The sequence below is a fragment of the Strix uralensis genome, chromosome 1, assembly GCF_047716275.1.
Source record: "Strix uralensis isolate ZFMK-TIS-50842 chromosome 1, bStrUra1, whole genome shotgun sequence".
Taxonomy (NCBI): domain Eukaryota; kingdom Metazoa; phylum Chordata; class Aves; order Strigiformes; family Strigidae; genus Strix; species Strix uralensis.
In genome coordinates, this window is record NC_133972.1 from 82,427,442 (window position 1) to 82,446,250 (window position 18,809).

At 39.4% G+C, this 18,809-nt stretch overlaps 1 protein-coding gene across 3 annotated transcripts in view; it reads right to left on the reverse strand.

Annotated features, from left to right (window-relative positions):
- GMDS (GDP-mannose 4,6-dehydratase) overlaps positions 1 to 18,809 on the reverse strand; it is a 427,595-nt gene that overhangs the window by 339,847 nt on the left and 68,939 nt on the right. For all 3 annotated transcript variants that reach the window (XM_074873260.1, XM_074873271.1, XM_074873280.1), the window contains 3 exons: positions 16,410 to 16,454; positions 12,646 to 12,733; positions 8,073 to 8,182 (listed from right to left, as the gene is read on the reverse strand). In XM_074873260.1, the coding sequence (XP_074729361.1) occupies positions 8,073 to 8,182; positions 12,646 to 12,733; positions 16,410 to 16,454 (243 nt within the window). The remainder of the gene's footprint in view (positions 1 to 8,072; positions 8,183 to 12,645; positions 12,734 to 16,409; positions 16,455 to 18,809) is intronic.

Consider the following 18,809-nt stretch of genomic DNA (forward strand, 5'->3'; position numbering starts at 1 on the left):
CATCAGGCTGGTGTCACAAGCTGCCACGAGCAGTAAACAGATGACAGGAGACTGACAGGTACCTAAGCACACCACAGAACACGGTACCACAGGTCCATATGCAGGGATCCTACATTAATCAGAGGTACCCCAAGGCAGTAGGTTCTATATTTATAGTCGTCTTATGGCACAAATCATGTTTGGAAACTCACTTTTTGGCTATTAAAGCGAATTGCCATACATGCTAAATTAGAAGTAATTCGATATCATCTTGAGACAATAAAATATTCTATAAAGCATAACTATAAAATTCTCTAACTCCATAAAATTAAGGTCTGTTAAGGCTTATTTTTGCCTATAAGTCTTACTACATCTCTACAACAGAGTGCTGCTAATAGTCTTTACAATTAACTAGACTAGATCTTGTTACACCAAACAGCCAAACTGCTTGTTTTCTAAAATACACACACAAAAAAATCCATGCATTTTCTCAGAAACTGTGAGCTTCTGTGACATTCATAACAAGCTTAAAAGTTATACAATAATACAACAGCACAACAATGCATACTGATTAATAAGAACCACGAAGTACAGTACACAAAACATTTATTATGCAAGCTGTAATGCACAATTCTAAGCCTTGTTACTAATGCAACAGTGGAAAAGCTTTACAATTAATTCTTTGATTTATTTAGCCTACAGTTTCATACAATAAGATTGTATCAAATTAAAAAAACCAACTTTCGCCATCAGGAAGCATGGCAGGATCGGAACCAGACTGGGTAAGTACACAGTTAGCATATAAGCACATATGTAGCACCAGTAAGATTACTGATTGGTATTTCTGTATGATTGCAAAAATCCACCCTACAAAATAGCAGAGAACGTTCCTGTTTAACACATGGACTATAATACCAAAACACATCTCCAGCACAAAAGAACTATTTTCAGAACAAATTTACCAAATAGGCATGGCAGCAATCATTAAAAGCTATTTTATTTCAGTGTTATTGAGATGGTTAAAGTTAAGCCAAACCAAATTGAAGGGTTTTCAAACTAAGGATCCTAATAGAGAGCTGTTCTATAAGGAGGGCACATTCCCTAGCCTGGCTATTGAATAGCAGAAGGACAGACCTTGAAAAGATCCCAGAACTCAATCAGGAGACTTCAGTTCTCAGTTCTGACTTAGTTCTGGACTAAGTTATTTAAGCTTGTGCCTTGACTTTCCTTGTAGCTAAGTACTCACTGGATACATGCAGTGGAAATACCTTCTTCATGTGAGACTCCCTCTGGGTGATAACATCCTCTCCTACACAGGTGATCTTCAACTATACTAACTGCACCAATAGAAAGGGGATGAGGGAAGGGGACTGCCCCTACAACATCACCATTAAAACCTGCAGGAGAAAGTCAGCAACAGATATTTTTAATTATTTGATTCACTCGTGTCCTAGACAGAAGGATGCCAGCTTCCATGCCATGTCCCAAGCACTGCCTTCCTCACCATAAAGTTGCACAGTACCATCTTCCTCAGCAATTGTTCATAAGCACAGTTACAACTACAGGAAGAAGCATCCCATAAAAGACTATGTTGGGAAATGAAAAAGACAACCTGTTTCCCATACGGTTCACGTTCCTCATGGATGGAAAAACCCAAGGATGCAAACAGGCTTTACAACATGATGTAGAAGTAGATAAGGTTTTCTTCATATAATGGGAAGAAGCCTTACATTATTCATAGATCCTGGTCCTCATGAGGGACTTTCACCATCCTGACATCTGCTGTAGGGCACATGTGGGGTACATGCAATCCAGGAGATTTATGGAGTACAACGATAACCTCCTGACACAGATGACTGAACAGCTTACAAGGGAAAATGCTACGAACATCTGATTCTTACAGTCAAGGAAGAACTGGTCAGGGCAGCCTTAGCTGCAGTGATCATGAGATGGTGGAGTTCAGGATCCTGAGAGAAGGGAGCAAGACAGAAAAACAGGATCACAATCCTGGACCTAAGAGACCAGACTTTTTCCTGTTCAGGGATCTGCTTGGTAGAGTACCATGGGATACAGCCCTGGAGAGAAGAAGAGTCCACAAGAGCTGGCTGATTTTCAAAGATGTCCTCCAAGTTTAAGAATGGTCCATCCTGACAAGTGTGAAATCAAGCAGAGGTTACAGGAGGCCTCTATGATGAATAAGGAGCTCCTGACCCAAGCATAAAAAGGAAATGTATAAGAGGTGGAAGCACGGACAGGCAACCCAGGAGGAATACAAAGAGACTGTTCAAGTAGGCAGGTATAGAGGTAGGAAAACCAAAGCCCATCTGGATTTGACTGTGGTGGGGGACATAAAGGGCAGCAAGAAGAGCTTTTACAGGTGTATCAGCAGCAAAAAGACAATCAGGGAAAATGTGAGCCTACTGCTGAACAGGGCAGGAACCTGCTGACAAAGGACATTGAAAAGGCTGAGGTATCCCACAACCTCTTACCTCTGTCTTCACTAGTAAGGCTGACAAAGAAATGAGAGGTTCCTGAAGCCCATGAGAAAGTCTGGAGCAATAAAAACATACCTGTGGTAGAAGATGATCGGGGGAACATTTATACAAACTGAACACATATCATAAGACCTGCTGGAATGCATCCATCAGTGCTGAAGGAGTTGGCTGATGCCACTGCGAAGCCACTCTACAAAGGTCAAGAAAATCAGGGAAAGCTCCTGACCAGAAAAAAAAGGAGATGTCACTGCTATCTTCAAGAAGGATCCAGGGAACTATGGGCTGGTCAGCCTCACCTTGATTCCTAGGAAGGTGATAGAGCAATTAATCTGGGAAACCATTTCCAAATATATGAAGGACAAGAAGGTGATTGGAAAAAGTCAGGCATAGATTTATGAAGGTGAAAACATGCCTGAACAACCTGATAGACTTCTACGATGAGCTGACTGGGTTGGTGAATGAAAGAATAGGCTAATAAGTGGATGGCAAGGTGGACTGAAAACTGGCTGAACTGCTGGGCCAGTGTTATGATCAGCGGCACAAAGTCCAGCTGGAGTCCACTCACTAATTGTGTACCCCAGGGGTACACAATGACCTTGACAATGAGACAGAGTGCATCCTCGGTAAGTCTGCAGATGATGCAAAATTGGGAGGAGTGGTCAATAATGCCAGATGGGTATACTGTCATTCAGAGGGACCCTGACAGGCTGGAGAAATGGGAAGAAGGTATTTTCATGAAGTCCAACAAATGGAAGTGCAAAGTCCTGCAACTCGAAAGGAATGACCCCATGTACCAGTACATGCTGGGAGTCTGGGGGTCCTGCTGGACACCAGGTTGAGCATGAGCCAGCAAAGAAGGCCAACAGCATCTTCAGCTGCATTAGGATAAGTGTCACCAAAAGGTCAAAGGAAGTGATCTTTTGCCTCTGCATGCTGAGTGGTGAGACCACTGTGAATTCTGGGCTCCCAGTACAGAGAGAATGGACCCATAAAAGGCCACAAAGGGCTGAAGGACTGGAGCACCTGTCATATGAGGAGAAGCTGTGAGAGTTGGGTTTCTTTATCCTGAAGAAGGCTCAGAGATGGATCTGACTGATGTGTATAAAAATATCTCACGAGTGGTGGGAAGAGTAAAGATGACTGAGATGGAGTCTTCTCAGTGGTATCCAGTGACAGGAGGTGAGGCAATGGGCACAAACTGAAATACAGAAATGCCATTTAAAAAATGTGAAAGTGTTTGTGGTGGTGGATGTTGGTTTTTTACTGTGAGGGTGATGGAACTGGACAAGTGACAGAACAGGTTTCCCCATCCCACTTAAAACTTGACTGGACAAGGTCCTTTGCAACCTGCTCTAGCTGACTGCTCTGAGTAAGGGGGTTGGACTAGACAGTCTCCAGAGGTCCCTTCCAACCTTCAAACATTCTGTGATTCTGTAAAATTATATGATGTAAACTTTTGCTTGTGTACTTCAAGTTTCCCCTCCCTGCAGCAATCCCACTTTCCCACCACCCAGTATGCAAGCTATAGCTTCAAGATGCAGCAGAAACACAGGTGAGCACAGGCTTTTATGCAAGTTGGAAGCTTCCTCCATGGGCTCTGAAGACCTTGCTGCTATTTCTTTTGTTTCTTCATCTTCCCTGCTGCCACTTGATCCTCCATGCAGCATGAACACAGACATAGTCACATTAACAAGTATGGGGTTGAAATCAATTAGTAATTCATAACATGTTTAGTTCACAGCAATTAGGGGTCAGTATTTGATACAGACAAAACCCACAAAATAATCAGAAATTAGTATGTTCTTTAATTTTGCCAGGATGGGGAAAGAGGAGAACTAAAGGCCTCCCAAGACTAAGGACCTTCTCTTTGGAGAGCACAAAAATATAAAAGAAAAAAAATGGAGGAGCTAGAGATAAAGCTGAATTCAATAAGCAAGTGTAAAGAGACCCTTACTCAGGTGAGATGCCCTAAAAGGCCCTTGATTTTCACATTTCACCTTTCAGCTAACAGTGGTAGGGGTTTGCTTCTTAAAATTAATCCCCACGTGACTACAAGCACCCATATGTCTGCAAGGACTTAAAACTAAATAGAACCTTAATATTCCCTAAACTAAAGAACAAAAAAGCCCTGTATGCATCTTGCAAGGGAAAAAAAACCAAACTGAGCATTTAATGGCTTTTAAAAATGTAGTTACACACAAGTGAGGCTTTACTCTTCAAAAATACATCCATGTTGCATATGTAGGGAACAGTTATCACAGAAAAGTCAACCCATTACTTTCGTATCTTATAAAACACATTTGCTATAAAATTTCTGGCAATAAATGCTGACAGTAAGTAGGCAAAATAACCTTTTACTACCCAATACAATTTAAAGAAGTAAACTGAGCAATTGTGGCTATCTGCACTACAGCCAAATTGGACTAGGCTATTTAATACGTGAGTACTAGGATAGCAATAACCATAAAACTGGAGCCATTTCTTCAGTCCTACATTTAACTGCTCATTGCAACAAGTTTCAAGTGCTGAAAGCAAGAGATCTTTCACTAAGGTTACACCGCCTTTTGCTTCAGAAATTTGTAAAAAAATACTTGCCAGCTTCACCAGTTCAATGCAAGTGAAAAAAAAAAATAAATCTTACAGCAGTCAAATACTGATGAAATCACTTGTACTTCAGAAAAAAAGTTACAAGCTCCTATCTGTCTATGTGTGTGCATCTACTGAAACACTGTGAAAGAAGAAACATTTATATCATTTTAGCCAACCTAGCATTTGGAAAATTGCTTTTCGAGACATTTAACAGAGGGATATGAGTATAGAGTTACGGATAACAGAATTTAGATGAAGCCATCTACATGCTACCTATACACAGTAATAGATTATTATTTAGAACCAATATACTGTTAACAATCACTCCCATGAAACCTAATTAAATGAAAATAAATCAAGGTCACCACACCAGATTCCCAAAGCACCAACAGCCAAAGCAGCAGAACATATAAAGACTGGATTGAGAAAATGAGGCTAAACTGTTTACTTAGTAACTATGAAGTGAATGTGCTACTGTTTTCTGAACATCCAATGGAGAAGCTACAGTGCAGAGAGCTAATCCCCATTTCTCACCAAAACAGACAGGAATGCACACTGGATAATTTGTTCCTAGTGATGATTTCATCCTGTTAAGTTTACTGTTTTTAATAAGGAGCAAGTTTCAGTCTTCTCTCACTTTCTCCCATGTACAAGATCAGATCAGCCTCTCAGTGACCTACTTTATGAGTCATAGTCCTCACTATTTATGATTCAGAAAAACGTCTTCTCTGACAGTATTTCCCAGACTACTGTGGGTTCATTCCAAGAACCAATTTCATCTTCATTGGTTTCCTACAGGAAACCAGACCAACTTCCTATTATTTTATTTTCCTTCGTTTCAGCATGGCTCACATAAACTAACTGGAAGTGAGAGTGATAGAAAACTTTATTCTGCATAAACACAAGCCAACACAAACACCACCAAAAAATACTGAAGACGTCACTGGTTCAAAGTCACCAGAATGTGAAGCAAGCTAAGATTAGAAGTTCTTTTCCCCTCCTTCCCCAAACATGATGCACACAGGCAAAAACAGTAACTTCACATAACCAAAGTTTAATAGTAAGAGCTGTTTAGGTCTCTGATGAAGACATTCACCCCTAATAGGTGGCCAGGTTCTACTCCCTCTTCTAACATTGGGAATTGTTTTAAAATGGTAAGCACTGTTGGACTGCATTTAAGTCGTATCGATACCAAAGTCAAGTCCCTCAATCATCTCAATCAACAGACTTGGGGTGCCTAGGTTCTCTCCTCAACTGCAACAACAGAAGTATTACTTGAGATGCTAGGAAGCATAAGCACATCCTGAAACAGTCTTATCTAGACTTCCAGTAAGACTTCTAACATTGTTTACATATTGGCCTGCTGCATTCAGGTTAGCTTCTAAGAGAGCCATTTTGATGCCTCCTCATTGTGCTCCAAGGCACATTAGATCTCTAAAAGTCAAGACTTGATGCCAGATCTGCACCAGATCAAAATGTTCATGCAGTGAAAAGCTTGAGGAATAAACCTTCCCAGAGCCCATGGCAGTGTCACATAAGAACCTGTAACAGCATCACCACCACCACCCCTTCATGCCCTCCCAGTGCTGTGATTTGAGCTGTTGGCAGCTGCAGCAGCCACATGGAGATAGTTTGGGACTAGAACATTAGTACCATGCTAACATCACTTAAGGGACACAAGTAATTTCCATGAAGATTGTTATCCAATGAACTAGTTCAAGAAAATAAATGCTGGAACACCTAGCTGTGGACTGCAAATACCCAGCACAATTTGCTGGCTCAGGTTTCACTGTGCAAAGCAGCAGTTAAATTGCTTTCTGGACCAAAGCTGCCCTTGGACTCATGTAGCCTTGTTCTTATAATGCTGTACCCTGAGCTAATAAACCAAACCAGACTCCTGTTTAGCACAAAGCAAACTGAATAATTCAATCATGCAAGTGATTTAAAAGCAAAATTATTCTCATTTCATCTCTATTCTGCTGTTTGTCTTGTGAATAACTGCAGTCTTTCAACATAGTTTCCTCTTGCTGGGTTTCAAGGCTTACACGGACATAGGAACAACACACTGCTTTTTGTAGGAAGGCTGACTTACAAAACTAAAGCCAAACTGATTTTCATGAGGCTTAAATGCTCCTTCAGTTCTCATCTCAAGAGAGGGGCCAGGGAATTTTACCACTTAAGAATACTTTCACATTGCACACAATAAGGACAGAACATATGACTGACACACAATTTATTTTAATGACAATTTGCTACCTGGCCATCAGTTTCAGTTTGTAATCACACAGTAAAGTATGAATGAGGTTTTTGCAAGCAAATAGAGGTCACCTGTTACTAAACTAAGCTTTTCCATGATACAGCAACGTAGCTTAACGTATGTAAAACACAAAGTTATCCAAATTTTACTATTCATGTTCTTTCCTTATGATGCAGCAGTACTCGCCAGGGCCAAGTAACTCATCTGCAACATGTCCTTTTTATTTCAGTTTCTATTACTTGATTTTTCCAGCCTAATATTATAAAACTGCAAGCAGTAGTAAAGCTGTTTTCTCTATGTGTTGGTCAATCTTTCAAAGTATACCACCTGCACAAAAACTGGTATAGGCGAAGCCTTTCTAGAAGTGACACTCTCACATACAGGTATTGATTTTTAATGTAAACAGAATAACGTGGTTGTAAGCACTGTTTGGCCTAACAACACTGCATAACTTCTCCACTAGGACTGATCAGCAGAAGTTATTTCACATGATAGAAAAATCAGATTTTTAAGCTTATGTATTTTGTTGATAATGACAATTTAACCTCATCCTGACATCTTAATATATATTCAGAAGCAAGACTCATGCAGTAATTCAGCACCACAAACACAACTATCTTGATATAAGGCAGTGTTTACCTGTCCAAGTTAGCAGTTGTTAAAGCAGCTATAAATGCTGCAGTTTAAAATAACCAAAGCAGTATACCACCACCAACGCACATACACAATTCTCAGTGCTAGAAGCTACTCACCTTGACATGGCTTTGAGCTCCCAGGTTGTATATCTCAGTGGGTTTGACTTCATTAATGATCTTCACCAGGCAGGTGCTGTCCGTGAGATCACCATAGTGCAGCTTCATGTCTTCAGAGTTTAAGAACACAGAGTTAATACACTTTAGTCCCAGAACTATATGGCATTCTTGGTCCAAATCCTATTCCAGGTTTAAAATCCAAGTAAAAATTTATTGAAAAAAGTTAAGATATCACCGGCTGAACAAGGTTTTACTTGGGTTTTTTTCTCTATCTTCAAGCACAAAACATATTTCCCTGAAGGAGTATGGAATACCATTTCAGATTCTCTTTTCAATAATCTGATTTACCTAGCAACATTTACATAATTTGTTTAATAGTTTACTCTTCGTTAACCCAGGTTGTATAAATTAGATCAATGTCATATACAGAATTTCAGCCACAAAAACCCCATTATTTTACTTTAGACTTCCAATCTTTCACTCACAAAGGTTTTTAATAACTTCTTAAGAATAGATCAATAGCTTTCTCCTCCCTCCCAAAATGTTGCACGTGTTTTAAGTTCCTCACTGCAAATAATTTCACAACACAACAAAAATGCCTAAAGGTACTGACAAATGAACATCTAGGTAACATTACAGTACAACCCACTGTATTTATTACTATTGCTTTTCCATTTAAAAAAATACACATACAATACCGGAAAGGAATTTCGGAGAACACTATAACTGTCAGTGAAACATGCCTCATGATATTACACACCTAAATCTCAAATGTGGTTAGATACATCAGTCATACAGCTGGTATTTATCCTTTCCCAACTGTGTTACTTTCTAATTTGTGTGTGAAAAAGTAGGTAAGAGCATAAGACCAGCTCCTGTCAAAACTAAAAGAGCTGGCTGCAATGGCTTATCAACTTGCTCTTGGTTTCAGACCCCGACTTATCAAGAAATTATTCCAGAAGTGAAATTCATTCTGATGGAACAGGTCTCATTTTCCTCTTAAAAAAAAACCCAAAAAACAAACAACAAAAAAAACCAAACACCACCACACTGCTATTCACATACCTATTCAACAAAAAGAAAAATCCTGTTATAACTATTGGTGAATTTATTGTTTATATTTACTTGCTATATTTATATAGATTTTCATTTGATGTTTTTGACCTTAATAAATTTACATTTATCTCCAGGAAAAAGAAGAAAATCCTATTTCAGTACAGTTTAGCTGTCTTCGCATTTGACAATGGTCACCGTTTTTTTGGGGTTGTATCATCTACAGATATAATCAATTTGATTTTTTTTCTTTTTTTAATCCTGAAACCAAGGTTCATTACAAGAGACTACCATATGAATCCACAGTACATTTTTTTAAAATGCTATAGAGATATAATGAACTTTGTTTTTATTTAAGCTGGGGTTTTGGGGTTTTTTTAACAGTTTAAGACAGCAAGGAAGTAGCAGATCACATAGTTCTCAGGTGTTCAGCTTCACACATTCCTATTTAACAGGTACTTGAGGCCCTTCAGGTTGATAAAGTGATACAGCCCAGCAGGTCACAGTATATTCTTTTACATCCATCCCCATTGCTTGAAAGGGACAGTTCTGAAGAGACTTCAAGACCCAGTGAAGCTGTGGCCAACAGGTACAGGAATGGTAATGCAAACTTTTTTTTTTTTAAAAGAAAGAGATAACTGATTAAATGAGGGCTGGCAAGCAGGTTATGAGCTTTTTTGTGCATACACATCAATTATCCATGGTTTAGGCTGCCTTCATTCCTACCACCAGTTCTGTAAGGCTGTGCTGAAACATCACCACATTTCCACTTGTATGGAATGCAACTGTCCTGCTTCCCAAATGAAATTCAACACATGAAACCAGTTCTGCCTGTGGACCACAGCATGCACAAGACCCCAAATGGTTACAGGATAAAACTATTTGGGTATTGATGTTAACCTGCAATCCTCAAAGCTGTTGGTGTCCAGACCATTGTAACAACTGATGCATTTTTCTTGGAACACTAAATAGAAACCAATAGCAAGTACCACCTAACCAATGTCTTTGATGGCAGTTACCAACTTTTTCAGGAAAACCCTGTAGGCTGGTGGGAGCAGGGAGGAATCGAAATGTACTACTCATTCCATACCAGAAAAGAAAGCTTCCTTTAGGCAACACGGGACCCTCTTCTTCCTCTACTTACTTTGTCTGGGAGTTAAACAAAATCTCCCTGTCAGCTGAGCCAGCCTTTCAGAGGATGGAGCAGAGAACACTGTTACAAGAGGGGGCCCAGGGAGCAGCAGCAGCTTTGTAAGATCCTCAGGGTCTGAAAGAGCAACTGGTTCCTCTCCAGCCTAAGCAGCAGCTCAGCAGGAAAGAGGTGCCACAGCCAGGCTCCCTCTTCCTACAAAGACATCCAGTTCTGCCACCATGCTCAGGCCAGAGAGCAGTCTCAGAGCTTCCCAGGGGAAGGTGGGCTGCCAGCTGTGCTAAGCCAAACAGACATACCCTCCCACAAGTACCTTAAATTTAAAGCTCTCAAAAGGGAATACCCCTTTTGGTCTACCATCAAAGTTTTCAAAACTGCTTGTCCAAATGGTGTTTTTGAAGGGGAGCCAGGCATAAGGCTTTGTTCATTTTCTGACCCATGAAAAAGAGGTCTTTCAAGAGTAATAGGCTAAGTGGAAAGACTTACAAGAAATGGGGTTTATTTGGTGCTAAGATTTATAAACACAGATCAAATGTCAAAACCTTTGGGTTTTAGTAATATTATCCAATCTAAAAACCTCCTTAGCAAGCAAAACTGGAGGCTTGCTTCAGGAAACACTTTGTTTTCTTTCTCGTTCTCCCTACTTTTTTTTTTTAATATAAGGAGGTTCACTGCCTACGAAGATCATCATCTTGCAATGTGTATCAATTCCTCATGGGAACAACACATTGGGCAAAGACAAAATTAGGGTTTGCTCACATAAACCACTATTGCTTCTTTGCTTCCTCCAGTACTGCCTGGAAACCCATTGTTTCCAAACAGTTTCCATGGAGCAGCCTTTCCTGAGATTCCAAGTCCAATTCCTCCTCCTCCTCCCATTCATATGGCTGCATTCCTCAGTTAAAGGAAAATGAGATAAGAAGTGGGGAAAAACATTTAAGGTCTCCTTTCTTTGTGTTTTCCTCCAACTTTCCTTAAACGTTCATATGCATATTTATCAAGATCTACACTGTCTTCTCAAATCATTTTTCATATTCACAAGACAATCCTCAAAACGCACAGGTTCCTGTTTGATTTCTTTTGCTTCATTTTACCTTGTGAGCCATGAATGTAAGTCATGGGAAACACAGTTCTTACATTGTCCTTGATGGAAGCACAGGTTTCAGTATTCTTCATGAAGATATTTTATTCAATTTTACCCCTCGATTTAAGGAGCAATGTACAGTAAGTAGCAACTATTCACAGCAAATACCACTGAAGTCATGTCAGAAATTAAATATTTTTTTAAAAATTACAATCAAAGATCAAGTAAAAATCTAAAAATTGCATTATATATTACAATCTGATAAAATAAAGCTGTTTAACCATGGTGGGAAGCAGACTTCAAAAGACATGAGATTTATTTACGGCACGGAGATATTTCGTGTTAACAATACCTTCAATCAGACTATTTAGTACAGTGTCAGTCTGCACAACTGTACAAAATATGCATAGCATAGAGAACTATATGCTTGTTAAAATGCTCAATCCTTCTGCTGAACTGAAGCCATCCAACACTTGAGCTTCTTCTCCTTAAGTGACCAGTTAACCTTCTTTAAGATAAAATACTCAAACAATTTTTGCAAAGTGTACACTAAAGGTAATAATTTCAGCTTTCCAAATTATCATTGGTAACAGAGAATACAGTAAATTGTCAGCAAATTTCCAAGAGCAATGCCTTTCCTTCAGGCAAAACACGTAATCGTTTCCTTGGGTGCAGAAATTCAGAAGATCCAAAGATTCATTCTTCCTGTCATCAGTAAGAATTGATCATGTCTTATTCATGCTGTCATACAGGCTGTCCCCAAACCTTCACCTCCATCAGGCACTAAGAAGCTCATGAGGAAAGAGAAGTTGAGTGCTTAAGATAACTGCCTCAAAAAACCCATTTTACTATTCTGACACTTCAACCTCACATAGCTCTTTGCAGGCCCAGTCATTTTCTAATTGCTACCAATCAGCTATGCATGAACTGTGTCAGCATTTCTACACAACAAAAAGTGGCTTCTTGGGCCCCTCTCATATTCCACTCTTGGTAACACATACACAAGAGTATCTGTACATTGTGTCACTTTTTCAGAGAAAAATCGTTGCTTTTATTTCTGAGATAGAGCGGCTAGCTAACACAAACAGAGAAAAGGAAAGCTTAGCTATCAAGGTTTTTTGTTTGTTTGTTTTTTTGCCTAAGTCAAGCACAGTTTAAAAATAACTACTCATTAATAACATTTAGGCAGAGGAAACTGGGATTCCCTTTCTGCTCCCGGGGACCTTTCTCCAAACACACACACCACAGACTAAAAAAAACCCTTAAATATAAAACCAAGGTCTTACTTCCTTCAATGTGAGCCTGTGGGTTCTTATAGAGATGTTCAATCCGGCCTGTATTAAAAGAACTAGACCGACGAACGATGCCATGCACCTGGGGATTGAACAGGGAAAAATACAAAAGGAAAGTGATAAACGTTAAGAGGAAAGTGTTCATCATTATCATCGCTCTTTTCGTAAAGATAGGTCGAACCTTTATATCAGGTAATGAGAGCTTGTCTCTAGTTCTAAAGGCAGACAGTTATCCAAATTGCAACAAAATACTTGGAGATGTGCTCTGATGTCGCCATATTTATTTTAGTACCTTTGACTGGTTTCACCTTCTCCCTTACTGACACCAGCAGCCCAAGCACCACACACAGTACAGAAAACACACTGAATTGTCCTAGAAAACCATCTCCTAGTGAGTGAGACTTGCCAACATTACTGGAGTTGGAGAAACAATATGTGAATCCCAAGATAAGCACTTCACCCTGGTTGCAGAGAAATCATTCTGGAGCCAGAAATGATGGGCATGGAAAAAGGAGCAGCAGGAGATGGGGCTAAGGAAAGGAGAGAGTGGGCAGAGATGAGGGGAGGAAAAAAAAAATAAAGATTAGGGGAAAGAAGGGGCAGCAGTTGCAAGGCCCAACTATATTTTAGAAAACAGCTGCTATTCACTTTCTGGGGTGTTGGAAGAACAGCCAGAACAGTCAGTGCTGTTTTGCGGACCTCATGAGTCAGTGTTCTCCAGTGGGTTATGAGACACACAGACAAGCCGAAGGCTGAAACTCAGATTGGGAATTTCCTTTAACCAGCCACAATAACTAAGCCTGTGAAAAAACCCACTGGTTCTGACTAACATTAAAGAAAAGCCCATTTGTGTCTAATACATTAGAGAAATTGTTCAAACAGTGATCCTGTTTCCTCCTTATGCAAGAAAGCCCCATGCCTGCTGCCAGAGTTCACGTTAGCTTAGGTTACCAACTGCAGAAGTTGTGCTTCCACAAGTGAAATCAAGCTTTAGCATCTGACTGTCCTCCACTTCTCCTGGCCCTTTATTTCTGAAAGCGATTCCTTACAGTTTGATGCATCCTACGCTTGGTTGGGTTGGGCCATCACTTTACTCTCTCACTTCATGTTAACTTGTACCTGCAAGAATATACCAGCAGGAACAGGCAGTGTTTGGAGCTTTGGTTTGGTTTTCTTTGGGGATTTTTCTTTTACACATAACACAAGCTATGGTTATTGACACAGAAAACACTTTTTATTCAATCTTGTCTGAAACTTAACTAAGTAAAAAGGTATGCACAGCCATGGAGTGAGACCAGTTTGATGCTTTCAGAATGACATTTCGGTGGCAAGATCTCTAATAGCAGCTGAATAGCTTTGTCTTTACAACATGCAAGTCAAATTTATGACTTTCTTGCACAAAATCTTTTGTGTGCCCAGCCACACAAGACGCTCACAACATACCTTGTTCTACAATTCAAATGCTAAACTTTCCACAACTGATTAAAATATTTGCATTTTGAGGATCAATGGGAAACTGAGGAACATGGCCCCCTAAAAAAATTTCCATCAAATAATGAATTTATGAAGATAAATTTTCAAACTTACATCGTTTAAAGCTCTACCAAAATAATTATTTACAGAATGTGTGGATAATTTATAGGGACATAAGGTTCACAGAGAAACACTTTCAAAAAAAGATACTTCCATAACAACTTCACTTTTGCAAAAGATGCTGGAAATACTTTGAGTACTCAACTGAACATATGTTTCGCTGAGTAAAAAAAAAAAATAATCAGACTCTGCAGTTTTAAAACATCAAATTATTCTAAAGGAAGCTAACTGAAGTGCTCTATAACTCTTTTAGCAAAATTAAATATTTTGGCTTAAAGTCCTGATGAGAGACTTCTTGAGCTCTCTATTATCTATCTCTGAAGGAAGTCATGCTGAAATTCAAGTTCACACAAATGATTGACCGATACGTTAGATCTTGCCAGCAAAAAGCTTGATGAAAGATCATGCTTGCAAGAGCTTTCTGTCAGCTGAATGTAACATTTGACCAATGAGATGTGCTAAACACGATCACCTGCAAACTTCAAAAAGTTTCAAACAAATCCAGAGAGCCTGTTGCATCCAGCGATAACAAGAAAACCTGCAAACCCCAGCTTTTTTTTTCTTTGATTTTTTTGCCTTTTCTTTCCCCACCCCTCACCCCCCTTTTTCTGGTATGCACATACAAGAGAAAGAAAACCTGCCAAATGTTTAATCCATGACAGCAATATTACTGTAAAAAAAACTGATGAAAGGTACCTTTGTCTGCATGGGATAAGGAAATGCAAACTTTGTGACAAGCCAAAATGTGTGCAAACTGGTTAATCTAGTTAAGAATGTAAAATCAGTGGATTTTTCTCAATAGGGTTCAATCTTTAAATAGATTGAAATTAAAAAAAGTCAAATGAACCATTTTAGGGAGGCAATCAGTTATCACGTGTACTCTTGTGTTCAGTTATTCAGCACCAGAAGTTTCTAACTGGGAACGCAGGAGAGAATTTCAACAAATAGATGGAGAGTTGAGGAACAGAAGAAAAAACTCTACACAATTATCATAACCTTTCTATTGTGGAAAGGTTTATATTTCATTTTAGTCGCAGTTCACAAATCCCAACTTCATTGTGGACTAGGAGAGAGCATATACTTTTGCCTTTTAAGCAGCAGAAGCAACGACAATATCATCTCTCTTCTCCAAATGGAATGGAGAAATAGTAAAAATAATCCATTTACAACACTGAGAAAACACCACCAATAAGCAGATCAATCAAAGCAGGAGAAAGGATGGAAGAAGGCAAGATTAATTACATGCAAAAGCATGGAAAGCACAGACTGTCTGAGAAAAGACTTCTCACTAAGCTATGAAAAGTATTACAACAGGAGTAATAAAAGTCAATATTAGAACAAGCATTAGCATTTACTAAAAACTCAGAAAATACTATGTTGTTGGGAGATTAATTTGGTCAACCCTTTCCTTCCATTATCATATATTTTGGAAGCACCTTCCATGACGGAGAAAGCAAACATTCTCACATATATGCCCACAAAAGTTCAAAACCATCAAATCATACCATAATAATGTTTGCTTTGCTGGGCCCCAAAAAGGCTATTTTGCCAGGGTAAATTATGCAGCAAGAAGTAAAGAATCGGACTCCCTTTACATTAAGGAAAAGGTAACTGAAAATCATGTGCAAAGCAAGAATATAATTAATCCAAGAGAAGGGGTGGAAAGTAATACTACTACAATATACTTTTGCATTTTGTTTTGTTGTTTTTTTTTTTTTTTTCCTTTTTAAACAGAGAAAGCAAAATGCAAGGTTTTCATTGTTGAAGTGTAACTGCCAAACTAAAAGGGCCTTTAGTGTGGAGAGAGGGGGAAGAGAACAAAACAAGAGATTCTTATTCCTTTATGTGGTACGTCGCATCATAAATTATTCCCTAATTCCTTACAGTTTTGGCTCACACAGGTCACTGCTTATCTGAGTTGGCGGGAAACATGCAAAGCAGTTATACCCTGAGGAGAAGAGGGAATCCACCAGTGGACATTAGATGATAAATAGTACAATAAACTGGCATGATTACAGACCATGTTGCACATTCCTCTCCAGAGTTTTGATTTGTTATCTAGGGCTGGAGTGGAAAACATACAGAGAAGGACAGAAGAAGAGGAAGCTGGAGCTGCAGCATCCAAACGACTCCATCAGCCCGCAGCCAGTCACCGAGTCACTCACCTCGTAGCCTTTTTCCAGCAGGAACTCAGCCAAGTACGATCCATCCTGGGAAGAGTAAGATATAGGAAAATGTTAGAAATGCTGAATGGGCCTGGGAGATTTGGACTGGTTAAGGTCTCAAAAAAGGGAAGAAAAAAAAATGCAGTGAGCTGACTGGGTAACAAGCATATACTTTACCTTCTTCAGATTTATACACTGACTTAAAAATACTATAGGTGCTTTTCAGTTAATTTTAGATTAAGCAGCAGTATATTTTAGAGATAACTTGCTTACAAATGCTGGTTGAGAACTACCATCCCTTGAATTTCTTCCCAGGTTCCATTATAAAGTGCCTGGGGATGCCTTTCCAAAATATCCTAACCACAGTTACTGAATCTGAACTATTTTGGAGATAGGGAAGGAAAAACATTCCAGAAAAATTGGTGCAAGATTGGCATGCTCTGCAAAACAACATGCCTCTGTAGCACTGTGTCACACATCTCCCTTGCACATGCAGTCCTTCCATAAGCCTTCTGAAGGCAGCAATAATTTTGCCTGCCTGACCAACTGAGTTTTCAAAAACATCCCTAGCACACTTTACATTTATACTACAGAATACAAGCCATTTTCACATTTTATATATCATTGAGGATTGAGAGTTTGGGTTGTTTTGGTTGTTTTTCTTTTAGTTAAATTTAAATTTTTGTCAAACTTAAATTATTAAACTCCCAAAAAGTAAATACTTCAAAACATACACTAGTGCATGTTTTCCTGAAATCAGATGATTTTCCTGGCATCACTATTGCCAGGATTACCAAATACAGTAAGTCACATTATCCTTATAAATGTGTACGCACCATCACAAAGCCAGTGAGAGTTTACCCCCGCAGAAGAATACTCACTAACCAATACAGTGAGTATTACCCACGCCCAAAGAGTCTGCATCTTTTCACTGATGTTTTGAACTGGTTGCTCCTTTAATATGCAAGAGTATTCCAGAGTCAATTGACTTGCTACAGAAAGACCATAAAAACATGAAATGCCACCTATGCTTACATGCTTAAACTCTATTATGTGGATCTGCTCTGCCATGATCATGGCCAGAGACATTTAAATGCAAAACTAAACAGATATCTGTTTGGTTCTCTTTCTAAAAGCATGTTTCTCCAGAAGAAAACCTCTCCACCTCAGATTAAATGAGCTTCCCTTGTCTCATAGAGAGCCTAAGGAGAATAACATACTGAAGTAAGAAATTTGAGATGCGCTAGGAGGTCCTAGAGTAGCAAGACTGCCAGTAGAGACTGCTTGCTACATTGATGGCAAAAATCACGCATAAGTCTATGCAAAATGGCATGACGCAGTGTACAAGGGGCACGTTGCTGTATGCTTAAAACTGCAACATTAGAAAAAATGAGTGACTTTATAAGTGTTTCATAAAGTCTTACACAGTCTAGAAGAGCTTAAAACCAAGAAAGAAAGTCTCAGCTTATATACTTCTCCCACTACATGTATACATGTGTGTTCACATAACTTCACAGTGCCATAACCCAACAGCCATCGATCTATAACATTGGTTGATCTGGAACATGACAGAACACATGTGCTATGTCATCACTGGAACAGTGTGTATTTCGGTACATCAAATGAAAAGAACAAGACCCTATCAAAAGGAGATATTCAAAGAACATGCAGTGGAAACTCTGGAGAAACATGGGGCCAATTTACTAATTTCATTAGTAATTCCTCCAGGATTTAGCAGAGTGGATCAGAGGGAAGAAAACTTCCCAATTCTCCTTGGTTGCTCAGTCCACTAAAATACATAAAATAAAAGGGACGTGAAAGTGGGAGACTCAGAGAGTACAAAGAAGATGAAAAAAGAAGGCTGTGATTACTTAGGAAGTTGATGGGAAACAGACTTGACTAGGATTGAACCCTGTCAATAAGGTCTTGTTCTTCTCACCCAGGCCATTGCTCAAACTTTCCAGTCGCCCTGGAACATTTTGAACCAGCAGTGGCACTCGCTTCCTCTGCGCTTCCTTTCCAGGTCTATCAAGTAATAGGGCAGCGCTTTACAATGAGTGGGAAACAGGCAGCAAGTGTGAAAGCTACTGGTTTCTGGCTCTAGCACAGCACAGCTGATTTACTGTCTGGTAATCGCACACAATGCAGATTCATGCTGTCCTGCACTGTGATACCGTATCACACACAGCTCCCAGGTTTCATGTTTCCCTTCCTTTTCTTTCCCTGTACAGCAGCTGTCGATGAGAACCACAATCAGAACAGCGATCAAAGTGTGGAAGAGTTTGCAGCTTGTAAGGACAGCACAGTTCCTATCTTTTCCTAATGAGGTCAAGGAGTAAACAATATTAAGTAAACTCTAGTAAGCGATTTAAACCTTTATCCATAGGAGACTGCATTATG